This window comes from Thunnus albacares, chromosome 9, assembly GCF_914725855.1.
Source record: "Thunnus albacares chromosome 9, fThuAlb1.1, whole genome shotgun sequence".
Classification (NCBI taxonomy): Eukaryota; Metazoa; Chordata; class Actinopteri; order Scombriformes; family Scombridae; genus Thunnus; species Thunnus albacares.
In genome coordinates, this window is record NC_058114.1 from 27,458,507 (window position 1) to 27,471,898 (window position 13,392).

A 13,392-nucleotide genomic window follows, 5' to 3' on the forward strand; every position below is an offset into this window, starting at 1 on the left:
CAGTTAATCTGCTGATTATTCTCTCAATTAATCGTTTGGTCTATAAAAATCAGAAAACAGTGTAAATGTCTATCCCAGTTTCAAAGGCTCCAAGGTGACTCATCAGATGTCTTGTTTTGTATGACCATCAAACCTTAAAATATTCAGTTTAATATAATGTGAGATTAAGAAAAGCACTTAATTCTCACATTAGAGAACCTGTAATCATAAAAGTTGGGGTATGTTGCTTGAAAAATTACTTCAATGAGTAATTTAGTTGTCGAATAATTTTCAGTAGATTGACTAATTGATTAATAGACTCATCATTGCAGCTCTATATCTAACTCTGTCATTTGAAAAAAGCATGGAAAGATAAAACAATAAAAAAAGAAAAGATTAGAAAATGTATATATGCGTGTGTGTGTGCGTGTGTGCGTGTGTGTGTGTGTGTGTCTGTGCAATAATCTATGTAATCAGGTGATCTTGTTTGAAGATTTGTGCTTAAACGTGTTTGTATCTAAAGGTGCAACCATTTATATTTTTCCTTGTATCTTTTATAGCTCACACAGATGAATACAAAACTGTGTTGTCCACTTATTGTCATATAAAAACAGCAGTAGTTCTATAAAAGCAGCAGTAATGATACTGCGCTTTTCAGTCTGCTGTTGTTTGCACATGATGTACTGATCGCAGCAATGACCAGAGGGTTTAATTTCTTATTAGTTGCTCTGTGTTTTCATTGCAGGACACCAATGAAATTGTGGCCATTAAGAAATTCAAAGACAGTGAAGGTAAGAGGGGTCTTTTCTCTGATGAGGAACACTCATATTTTTATTGTACTGTAAAACAAAGGTTTGTATTGAGTGTCTATACGGCCATCTCCGTTTATCATCTTAATTTGTGTTGAGATGCATTTCATCCTCATCTCAAGTAAGCTCATATGGTCCTGATTTCCCCTCTGTCTCCATGCAGAAAATGAGGAGGTTAAAGAAACAACACTCCGGGAGCTTAAGATGCTCCGCACCCTCAAGCAGGAGAACATTGTTGAGTTGAAAGAGGCCTTCCGCAGGAGAGGAAAGCTGTATCTTGTCTTTGAGTATGTGGAAAAGGTAGGATTCTTCTACACACCAGTCCTTCATGAAGTCTACACTGATTTTGTTGATGTTGGTTGTTTTTTTCATCCTGACATTTTGGTTGTGTTCTTGTCTTTTTTAGAACATGCTTGAGCTGCTTGAGGAGCTGCCAAACGGTGTGCCGACTGAGAAAGCTCGCAGCTACATCTACCAGTTAATCAAAGCAATTCACTGGTGCCATAAGCATGACATTGTTCACCGGGGTAAAATCTCTTTTTATTTAGTTTTCTTTTTCAGATCACATAATGAAAACACGGAGAGGGACAGTGTTAGTGAGGCAGAGAAGAGCCGATTCTGATCCTAAGCTGGAAGAGGCTCATGCAGGTCCAGAGTGTGCAGTATTTACCACTGGCACCATCATTTTGACAACTAGACCAACAGTTGTCATATCTTTTGAAAATTGTGTAAAATAATGACATAAAAATTGTCTCTCCTGAAACTATGGCTTCATAGGTTTTCTGATGTGTTTTAACCAACCATTTGATTTTTCACAAGACGTAGCTTTTGGTGAATCAGTAGCAGCAGAGCAGGAAACCAGATGGCCCATGTGAGCTTTTGGCACACCGATAGCAACAGAGCAGGCATCCAAATGGCCTGTGGGATATCCAGGCACAAATACTGTACATGACATTGTTACTTAGGGATTTGATGTATAACTTATGCTTCTTTACAATATGTGCGTTTTCACCAATAGTTTTTGATTTTTCTGATTCTTTGTAGTATTTTTTTATGAGGATAAATCATTTACATTTTCAGTTTTCTCAATGAGACACATGAACAAGAGGAGCAGGAATGATGGTAGTGATGATGTAATGATGATGCCCCTCACCAGCTTATGTGTTGTCTTACTCTCCATCTGTGCTCTGCTTCTTCCTCAGACATAAAGCCAGAAAACCTTCTCATCAGCTCTGATGACGTACTCAAATTATGTGACTTTGGTGAGCTCCTCTATAAAATACTCATACTCTTAAGAGCTGTAAGAAAGTTAGCCAAAAAGTCAGAGCTGTGACGTAAAAGGAGTATTTTCAACAGAGACTATATTTGGGTGAAACCAGTGCTTCAGCAGGGCTGCTTGCAGGCTTCATCCAGTTGTCTAAAGCTCTGTGTGTAGCCCTCTCAGGCTGCTGCTGTGCATTCTTCCCTCATATGAATTAATGAAACGTGTTGGAACACAAGAGGCTAATCATGCGTTGATTCAATCTGGTGGCACCACAACAAAACTGGGAGGGGGGGGGCATGGAAAACATGGCATAGCCAACATCATGTGGGCAATCTGGAGTGAGAGACTGAAGACCTGCTGTTTGCTCTGTGTCAGCCAAAGGCATTGAGAGAACAGTCATAGGCCACACACACTCCACTGTGAGTTTTTACATTTGTCCCACTGCACATTTATTTTCATTGTATGTCGTTTTGATTTTGAAAGTCGGTGCAAGCAGCTTGGAAAAATGAACAAACTGGAAATGAAAATCTCATTCAAACAGGTATATTGAGTGATCCATCACTATATTTCCTCTTCCTATTAAAGAACCCAGACATGTTTTAAGACGTATAAAAAGTCTCTGCTGGGAATAATCATTTGTTCAAAAAGTTCAATTAACTCTTTACGTCATTGTTCTGACAATTAACGTTTTTCTTAAAATTACATCTACTCCTCCCTCATTGAAAAATCCAGAATCTATGAATATGTAAATATTTTTCAAAAGTTAAAATACAACACACAAGCTGTCTCCTACTTCTATGAAAAGTCCATTCTCAGTGTATTTGCACTGGAGGTTTCAAGTTTCCACATAACACTTGAATAATCTGCATACTGGTCCATGATTGGCTAAAATACTTGTGATATAGGTACTTGTGATATACATTCATAGGTACTTTTGGAGATTTGGTGATGAAAGAGAAATTTTCCCCGTTCAGCAGATGAATGTGAAAACAACCTTTTTGTGCCAATCTGCATCATTCTGCACAGTGAAGCTCAAACATTCAAGTGAAGTTACAATAAGCAAAACACAATTTTGCACGGAGGAGGACTTTAACGTTTCCTTAAAATGTTTTTAAAGGAAAGGTTTGACATTTTGGGAAGTATGATTATTCACTCTCTTACCGAGAGTAAGATGAGAAGATTGATAAGACCCAATTTTCTCATATAACTCTTAGCAAGGAAGTGATTACCGTAAGTAAGATCAATATTGCTCCTTTTACCAGTACAATGTATTCTCAGAGGACTCATCAACTCTCTGAGTATCTGAGTGCAGCTTTTACTTAACTCAACTACTTCAATGACTTATACCTTTGAATCATAATGAGTGCACAAAGAGGTGTCCAGCTGAAATCCTTTTTAGATGTCTCAGCATGTAGAGTATATCAAAAAGCTCCTCATTGTACTATGTTGCTTCCTCTGTCTTCTCTTACCAGGCTTTGCACGTAATCTCTCTGAGGGGACTGATGCGAATTACACCGAGTATGTGGCCACTAGATGGTACCGCTCTCCCGAACTCCTGCTTGGGTACGTCCAGTATTTTCTTTTAGCTTTATCTAGTGGATGGTAAACAGTTAACTACGCTGACATTTCCTTTTAGTATCTAATCTTATACCTGGCCTCCATCACCAACCCCTTAAATCTCTGGTCCCAGGGCTCCTTACGGGAAGGCAGTGGACATGTGGTCAGTGGGCTGCATCTTAGGAGAGCTGAGTGATGGGCAGCCTCTGTTTCCAGGAGAGAGTGAGATTGACCAACTCTTCACCATCCAGAAAGTGTTGGGACCTCTGCCACCAGAGCAGATGAAGCTGTTCTATAACAACCCCCGCTTCCATGGGCTACGGGTAACGTCAGGCCACTCTCACAGTTTTTACCCCTAACCCTCACTCCGCTTAACCCAGATGATTCATGTTGCTCCTATTACAGCTCCTTTTCCTCTTTTTCTTCCATCGCTCTTCACTTCATCTTCGTTTGCAGTCTCTCTCTCTGCCTCCTCCTCCTCTTTTCTCCTTCCCTTATTTATTTTCTCTCCTTGCTGTCTCCGCACACTCTGCTTGGGTTTTTTTTTTTTTTTTGGTTTTTTTTTTTCCTGGCTGAGTTTGCTGTGCCGTGACTGATTGGATCACAATGACTCATCGTGTATCATGTATCCTGTATCCTGTATGCTCTGTGAAGGAAGGCTGTGATAAGTCTTCTGAGGTAGGCTGATGGTACAACAGACCCTGGTCATCCTTCCCTTTCCCCTCCCTGCCCACGCCTCAGGATATAATTATTACTTTGCAAACTGCCCCCTGGTGAATCCCTGACAGCGAATACTCATTAATCAGGCTCCTGCTTGATAACGCTGCATTTTTAAAAATGTCGGAGACCTGTGGGGCAATTGGTGGACGGGGATATTTCTTGAATAAACATCAAACACCTGCTATTGTTAGTACTTACTCAAGGAAAAAAAAATCCACAATCTTATACAAAATTTCTATGCCTGCTCTTATTCAAATAAGTAGAGAGCGTCACCCTGTCTGAACTGACTAGCACTGAGAGGAGAATTGTGTTTTTGTTGAAATATTTATGTAGCAGACCAGAAAGAAACCGCACGACACTCGTGATTGAACACAGTATGTTTGATGATTGTTTCATCATGTTGGCCACCTACGTTGTGCTTTCTGTAACACTTGCAAACTTGTGATGTAAAATGAACAGCTTCTGGATGTCTTTTTGGCAAACAACAGTTTCACGACAGGCAGAATCTTTCTTAAATCTATGAAAATAAAAGTTTGATATAAGGAGATCGGATGTGAAAGAAAACGGTGCTCTCGGTCAGAATTTAATTTCAGGAGTGGTAACGTCTACAGGATAACATCACAAGAAACCAATATTTTAAAAAAACTACTATATAAAAAGAAGAAGAAAGGTTATAATCTCAATTAACACACACTTTTAGAGCATCATCTCATTTGCATAATATTGGATGCAAACATGCAACAAAAACATCATTACACATACTCTGCTCTGTACACACTACAGGTGGCTGATATTCCTGTCTTTCTACACAGTACTGATTCTTTGATCATTTATCTCTCGAACATTTGTTCTGGCAACATTTCTGACTGTACTATTTTTCACTGTTTCTTCTTTTAGTTCCCTGCTGTGAACCACCCCCAAACCTTGGAGCGAAGATACCTTGGTATCATCGGCGGAGCCCTGCTGGACCTGCTGAAGGTAGGGATCACAGGTCTGGCAAAGCTTCTCTGCTGAGGGAATGTTTTTATTTTTAACCTTTTTTTTTCTCAGGTTCAGTTCATTCCTGCTTACATGCTATCATGAAAGGATACTGTAACCATGAAAACTAAAATTTTCGACGTGATAATTACATCATTATCGTCGCTTTATGTCGTGACTGCATGATGCCTCCTCACTGCTTCAGCATCTCTCAGCTCACATCCTGGTTCCAGCACTGCTGTTATTGCTGTGTCTGCACTGTAAACAGGAGCTCCATGTCAAGAATGTGGGCTGTGCTTGTGCACTTGCGCTTTTCCCAGCAGATAATGACTCACTGCTAACATAATGTCATCAGGACTGACTTCAGCAAGGACAGGCATCTCTCTCACTACTAATCAGTGTGAAGGCTTTCTTGAGTCGACTTTAGAAATTAATTGAATGAAATATGTTTGCTAACTGCCAATGAGAAGCTACGTCGCTCACAAAGAATAATTGCTTCTGATTTTGTCTTAAGGAACTGAGAAAAGTTGCTGCCTCTATAACTTTTAGTTATGTGGAAACAAAGCAGCTGTTGGAGGGCACAAACTATCTTTAGTTCAGAGGTTTTATTTTGAGTGCCTTCATACAGGATTCAGCTTTCATTAAAGCATATGGAGACAGGTTATTAAACATATTTATTCCGGTAAGAAAAAAGCAAATGTCACAAATCATATTTCACATCTTTGTTTGGTGGCTGTAAGACACAATTAAATGCAGCAGTCTGACTTTTATGATAATGGCTTAGGATAGCATGACTGTTCAGTTTGTTTGCGAGCTCTGGATGTTCGGGGTGTCTCGAGGACTCACAGGCTTCCTCTGTGTCTTTGTGCGTTAGAGCCTGCTATTGCTGAACCCGACGGAGCGCTTTCTCACAGAGCAGAGCCTGAACCACCACGCCTTCCAGACCCTGCGGCTGGTGGAGCGGCCCGGCCCACCTACACCTACACCTGTACGCTCCTCCAAGAGAAAACCTCACCATGGAGACAACACCACCCCCAGCAGGTCAGCAGTGCGCACTATAGCTAGTTTAAGCTTGTGTCTCTGTTATGTCTAATGCAAATGTAACCGGTTATTTCCTGTCAACAACCCCCCTGTGGGCCATTATCTGTGCAGTCACTGTGTAGTGACATTTATGTAGACATCTTGCCCTTTGTTAGAGGATTTCAGACATTTTCTGATGCGCAGTATGTTTACTGTTGGCCTTTCTTCTCTTGGTCAGGAGCCACGGGGGAAAGAGCTCAGGAAGCCACCGCTCCAGCAGCAGAGAGTGCTCCAGCTTGCCTCGGCACGAAGACCTCCACCCCAGCAACGACGGCTTTCTCAACGGCAACATGCCCACAGCGATCAACCTCAGTCCCACCCTGCATCCCAAGAACTACCAGCCGCAGATCTTCAACCACTCCACCTCGTGCAACATGGACATGGCCAGCAGCAACCTGCCTCATCTGCTCAGCCCCGGCGAGGCCAAGAGCAAGGGCGACTTCGACATGAACTTGGGGTCCAAGGTGTCCGACGGCCCCGGAGCCAAGTACCTCAAATCTAACTTCCGCTCGCAGCAGAACCGCCACTCTTTTGTGGAGGGGAAGACCAACACGCTTCAGTCAGGGGAGAAACACAGTCGACACAGCTACATGGAGTCTCACAGCTCCACGCCGTCCTCCTCTAAGTTCGCCTACTTGAACTTATCAAAGAGCTACGGCACGCTTAGTGATGCCAAGTCAGTGGGGAACTTGAATGATGTGCATCTTTACGCCGATGAGCCTACATCTCGTTATTTCCCCTCCAGCTGCCTTGACCTCACAGCTCCGAGCAGCCCAGCAGCCCGCCGAGTTGACAGACTGGGACCCGGCACAGCTGGCAGAGGAAGTATGCGCGCGGACAGAGAGAGCAACACGCTGGACTCGTCATACAGGCGCTCCTCCACCCGCCACAAGGCCTCAGAAGAGGCCCAGTCGCCAGATGCCCTGGACCCAGGAGAGAGTGGCATCGAAAGAAGTCACGCTCATTCTCTGTCCGCCCCGCATGACCCTATGTCTTATGGTCAGGGATACACCAGCCCCTTCTCCTCCCAGCAACGGCCGCACCGCCACTCCATGTATGTACGGAGGGACCACCAGAGGACACACGGAACGGACGAGGGGCTAGTGGTGGGGCAGGGCATGCCCACCAGAGCCAGCAGCCTGCAGCTCCTGTCTCCACAGCTGCAGCACCGCACACTGCCTCGCCACTCTGGGGGCTCCTCCAGAGAAGAAGACATGAGCAGGGTCAGTCATCAGCCCACATCGAACCTCTCCAACCTTAAGGAAAGCCTAAGCCCACAGGATCTAATCATATCAAATGCCTACACCAGGTTGTGTTGGATAACTCTACCTCAGTCTCAGTCTCAGCAACCATGCAGCCAGGGTTTATTCTGGTGGCATCTGAAAATATCAGGATCTGTGTTTAGGTTTTTAGCCAGATCTTATTGGTCAGTTTCCCAGGTTTGTAGGAATGGCAGGATTAACATAGCTGCAGCAGCATCTTAATGGTTTAGAGTGTGGCTTTCTTGTAAGAATATACAGTAAATCATGTTACCTGTATGTTTATATATACTGTATATACACATATAGTATATATAGTGTGTGCCGGTGTGTATTTGCATGTGTGTGCTGCAATGCTGAGCTTACTTCATGCTTCATCATGTCTCCATTAACAGAGCGAACAGGCACCCACTGAGGTCACCCACAGCAGACCCCCAATAAGGGACTCCACAAGGGACAACACCGCATCTTTTCACACACAGCGGCAAAAAAGCGAGGTCCGACATTCTGCCTGCACCCACCATTCCCCACCCACATCCAGTCTTCCGAGAGTGTGGATGTGGGTGGATACTGCTGTCATGAACTGCTCTCTCTCTCTCTCTCTCTCTCTTTCTCTGTCTCTGCGCATCAGATGCCTCTTCATTTTCACTGTGTGCTTTGCTTCCCTCTAATGTGACTACTTATGATAGCACAGTCAAGCTTGTCATGGCAGCACATTTCAGTTTGACTCTGGAATACATTTATAGCCTCTACAGATGTTGTTGTTTTATTATAATGACCACTTCCTGATCAACAAGCCTCCCCTTTTCTTTCTGTCCTTTCAGAATAATAAAATAAAAATATCAGCTCAGATAGTGAAACATGCAAAGCAGGTGGCCTTCTGAGTGTGATTAGTTCCTCTGTTGTGACTCAGGTTGGCTTATATCACGACCAGCAAACAGAAGATGGGGGCTCTTCCAAAGAGAACCGCAACATCTACAGTGAATCCATGCCTAGGAGGGTGGGCAGCTTCTACAGAGGTTGGTTTAGTCACACTGATATCTCTAGCTATGCCTCTCTTTCTTTCGCTGCACCGTCGAGATCAAGACGTCAGTTCAGATTTAAGCATCACTTGACTACAGTTTACTGCAGCTGAGAAAAGAATTTCTCACAAATTAGATATTTCCACTGATAAGGCCCTACTTAAAGCCACTGTGTGTACAATTTTAAAGTGATTATAGGATCTTTAAAATACTATATATTCAGAGCCATATTAGATTTTTTGAGCCTTGTACCAATAGTGATATTTGAGAGTTTTTTGGTTACAATCACAGTCTTGTCTGATAATTATTGATACTACAGTGTGCTTCAAAATAGTTTTGAGCTACTGGGTATAGCCTGCTAAATGTGATGCAGCTGTGCAGAATCTGAATTTGTTGATTTTTCTCGGTGCATCAAGAGGTGAATGCACTTACAGTATTTGTTGTATTTGTTTGAACAGTCCCTTCTCCCCGGCCAGACAACTCCTTCCATGATAGCAGGGGTCAGAGCCGTGGCTCTGGCCTGGCAGGGGACGGCAGCAATTTGACGAACCACTCCAAACGCCAGCCAGCCTTCGACCCCTGGTAATTATCTCCAATGACCACAAAAGAACATCATCTTAAACCAGAGTTACATTGACAACAACACTAATCTGCTCATTGCCCATAGCTCTGTGAAACAATTTACTGTCAGATTAAATTTCAAACTGCTCACATGACAAGGCTGCTTTAACACAAATTGTCAGGTCTGATTGTGGGTTGAAGAATGTTATACAGTTAGTCAGGACAACATGCTCATTGCTCTATGTTTTACTGCAAGGACCGGCCCAGACACTGTAGTGTTGAACCCCTCTGAGCCATCCAAAGAAAAGGAAAAGCAGGGATTCTTCAGAGCAATAAAGAAGAAAAAGAAAAAATCTCAAATGGTGAGTTGTATGTCAAATACTTTTACTCTACGATTCAAACATTATTGAACCATGTCTGGATGCAGAATTTCATGCATATGTACTGTCTGTCTACATATCTCTTCATCTGCTTTTCAAATGTTTAATGCTCTTAATAGCAACTTTACTGAGAGATAAAATCACTTCTTGTTGTTGTCATGTGCGTCATGTTTCCCTGTGCCACCAGTCATGTGCCTCTATATTACAGATGGAAGTCCCTGATGGAAGGCCTCCTGTCATCAAGAAATGTCTTTTCCCTCTGTTTAGCCCAAAGAATAACATAAAGTATAGCTCCTCTGTGAGAGTCCTCCCTGTAGTGTCCTCTCCCATGGTACATGCTGTTTTACACTATCCTACTCACCTCCTAACTCCATGCTTCATATCTAACATTGCATGCATTAACACCAATAATCAACCCTGCATAATTGTTTTGCTTTAAGTTCGTTTTCAGTCGTTTTCTTTTTAAATATCATAAACATGTTTTGAGAAATATGGTTCATTCATGTAATAATGAATTGCCAACATAAACCAGCTAGATCCATCTTCTCAAGTACATTAGTACAACTCTTGCCCAAAAGGCAATGACGTGCCTATGAATATTTAAATAACAGATTAAATAATAGATTTATTGCAACCGGCTTTTACTCTTTGAATTTTTTTATGTAATGAAAAGCAGGGCTGTTCAGGAATTTTTCTTCCAATCACAAGTATGGATCTGACTGGTCATTTTTGTGTTCACTTTGTCGGTCCGTCTGATTCTGATCAGTCACCACTGATTTCAGCTGCAGCTCTAACAGCATGTCTCTGGTTATGAGCTGAGGATGAATGAGAGCGCTCAGGCTTAAGTTAAGCACATAAGTTTTAAGGAGTCTGTTGTCTGTGTGTCTGGTTACACTTACACAGAGCTTTGCTGCTTATCAAGATTCAAGAGCTTTCTTTGTCACATGCACAGCAATACAGCCGCACAAACATTGAAGGCAGTGAAATTTGGCTTCTTTAAGCTCAAGCTCCGGTTAGAGAAATAAATATTTGCAATTAAGGAGAGAAAGAAAAGAAAGAGAAGACAAAGATATGAGAGAGATGAAATAAAAACAAAACTAGGTCAAAATATAGTATATGGCTGGATCGTGTATGAAATGCTAGAGGGCTTTTAATTTGAAACGACAGATACAGGAAGTGGTGACACATGGCGACCAAGCCCCCAGGAAGTGCGCCGGGCTTTGCTCCAAGTAGGTCTATCTACAGACTCACAGTATCTACACAACACACCCACTTTACTACATGACACACCCACTTGGTTAGGTTTAGGCATGAGGTGATGGATGGTTAGGGTTAGGGGTCAGGGTTGTTGACTCCCATTTTGAAGCCTTGAGTTTGGCATTTTGGCCATCACCATTTTGGATTTTTGGAGCCAGAAGTGACCATATTTGGGCAAGAGAGTGGAGCTGACCCTAATGCTAGCTGCTAGCTTGGTTAGCACAGTGCATTTACAGTCTATGGTTAACTGTGAAAATGCTAATGCTAATATTCACTAGCAAAAACAGGCTTTAAACCATTGAAAGAAAATGCATTTACCAGAAAAACTGAACATCTGACTCATTAGAGGGTCTTTTAGTACAACCAAACACAGAACAAGACTTTTTAGGCGACCAAAATGTTACAATAAACTTTCATGAACTGAAAACACACTGAAATAGCAACAGCTACAGCTATGCCTATACTCTGTTGTACTCTACTGAATCTGAGGTTACCTAACTAACGTTTTTGCTGTGGTAGCGACTTGGCAGTCACAATGTACCTACGTCTTAAAGCATAGACTTCTATACAATCAGACTTCTTTTTGGTGCCAGTGGAGTTGCCCCCTGTTGGCCATTAGATAGAATGCAGGTTTAAGTCACTTCCGCATTGGCTTCACTTTTCAGACCCGGAGCTACTTGCTTGGGTAACAACATCAGGCAGGGTATGTAGTGTAGTAAAGTGGATGTGTGATGTAGTGAAGCGGATGTGTCATGTAGGTCTGCAAGACTGCAGATAGACCTTTCTCCTTTGACTCCCACCCACATTCTGCGAAGACCCGCCCCTACTCTGCCTCTGATTGGCTCTGACCCTGATATTCTTAGCCTAACCCTAACCAATCTCACTCCTCATGCCTAAACCTAACCAACATAACCAACAAAGGAAATGGGTATTAGCCAATCAGAGGCAGAGTGGGGGGATCTTCACAGAATGCAGGTGAGAAATAATAATAAGGTGCTTTGACTGAAGCCGATTTGAAATAGGGCCTTTTGTTAATTGTTAGATTTCATCTGTGAGACCAACATTTATCTTCCAAAAGGAATTATATCATATATAAAAATGCTACAGAGACATTAGAGCCAGCGATAAATTACCAAAGAGCTGCACAGATCAGTTCATCAGATTATATTCTCCTCGTTATGACGACTTGTTGACCGGCCGATCAGGAGTCGGGCTGCTAGCAGCTGAGATGACCAGCTGGTCACAACCGGTCAGCAGCTCCTCACATCTCCGAAAACATTGGAGCAAATTTCCAAATAGGCATTATTTGAATTAACCACATATTGGAAATCTAAGTGGTTACTGTCTCGCCTGAAAATTTTTTAAAACTTAATATGCCTATATATATATACATATATATATATATATATATATATATATATATATTTCACATTGGTGTGCTGGGGGTGTGATTAAGTGTGTAGGAGAGGAAGAGAGAGACTCTGTGTGTGTGTGTGTGTGTGTGTGTGTGTGTGTGTGTGTGTGTATGTATCATGGAAGCATTTGATCAATTTCTATCTAGGTTAATTTTTTAGATCATTTTATCTTGATTATAGAGCAGAGATCTGGAAGGAGGGGGTACCAACTGACAAAATAGTTGCTAAATATAAAAGCAGACACATTTTGACATGTGAAACTGACTGCCATCTCAGTGGCAGCAATGGTTCAGCATGAAACAGGTGTTTGAGACTCTTTCTTCCCTTCACATTTCTATTTATATGCGGCAGTTTGTTCAGATTCTGAGAGGAGGGTTACTGCTGATGACAGAGCACAAATAAACGCAATCTGGCCAGGAGGAATCAGGCAGTTGGGGATGGAGGGGGGTAATGTGTATATTGCAGGCTTCAGATTTCTCATGGACTGGATAAGTGGCAAATATCACACAAAGAGCTTCATTTATCAATAAACAAGAGGAGTTGTCTCTCCTCTTCCTCAGATCAACAAATCCAGAGTTTCCAGCTTTTAATTTTTATTAGACTCCACTGCACTCAAGACCAAATATTGCAAAGACCTGTCACCAGACTCATGGCAATGGTAGGTCCACACATGTAAGGAAAACTACAAACATACAAAATGTGCACAAGAAACACACATTTTTATAAGATATAGGATCTGTATGCTGTAACCTTCACTGTAACGAAGTGGCTGTGGCTGAAATGTCACACTTATTTCACCTAAAAACACAATTTGTAAGCACATTTCTTGTTCTTTAGTTTGTGTGGACCTACCTTGATCATAAGTGTGAGGTTGTATATTTGAACTGATTGATTTGAATGATATCTACATGCACGATGTGACAGGTTCCTAGTGATGGGGTGGATACAGTCATCCAGAAGTCCTCCAGGTCCTCGGGTCATCAGAGCAGCCGCCACAGGACTCGTGACAAGAGCAGAGACCGGGACCAAGAGCGAGACCGAGACAGGGACAAGGACTGGCCACCTGAGAAACTGTCTGATTCACACTCGCCGGTTAGTCTCAAAGAAGAAA

The 13,392-nt window shown here is 42.3% G+C and overlaps 1 protein-coding gene across 3 annotated transcripts in view; it reads left to right on the forward strand.

Annotated features, from left to right (window-relative positions):
• LOC122988434 (cyclin-dependent kinase-like 5) overlaps positions 1-13,392 on the forward strand; it is a 41,295-nt gene that overhangs the window by 25,387 nt on the left and 2,516 nt on the right. For 2 of the 3 annotated variants that reach the window (XM_044360716.1, XM_044360715.1), the window contains exons 4-18: positions 725-770; positions 952-1,088; positions 1,195-1,315; positions 1,991-2,050; positions 3,525-3,615; positions 3,743-3,932; positions 5,227-5,307; positions 6,182-6,348; positions 6,566-7,610; positions 8,042-8,143; positions 8,560-8,665; positions 9,127-9,250; positions 9,486-9,591; positions 9,818-9,940; positions 13,206-13,373. In XM_044360716.1, coding sequence (XP_044216651.1) covers positions 725-770; positions 952-1,088; positions 1,195-1,315; positions 1,991-2,050; positions 3,525-3,615; positions 3,743-3,932; positions 5,227-5,307; positions 6,182-6,348; positions 6,566-7,610; positions 8,042-8,143; positions 8,560-8,665; positions 9,127-9,250; positions 9,486-9,591; positions 9,818-9,940; positions 13,206-13,373 — 2,667 coding nt within the window. The remainder of the gene's footprint in view (positions 1-724; positions 771-951; positions 1,089-1,194; positions 1,316-1,990; positions 2,051-3,524; positions 3,616-3,742; positions 3,933-5,226; positions 5,308-6,181; positions 6,349-6,565; positions 7,611-8,041; positions 8,144-8,559; positions 8,666-9,126; positions 9,251-9,485; positions 9,592-9,817; positions 9,941-13,205; positions 13,374-13,392) is intronic. The other variant, XM_044360717.1, reaches the window with a different exon arrangement.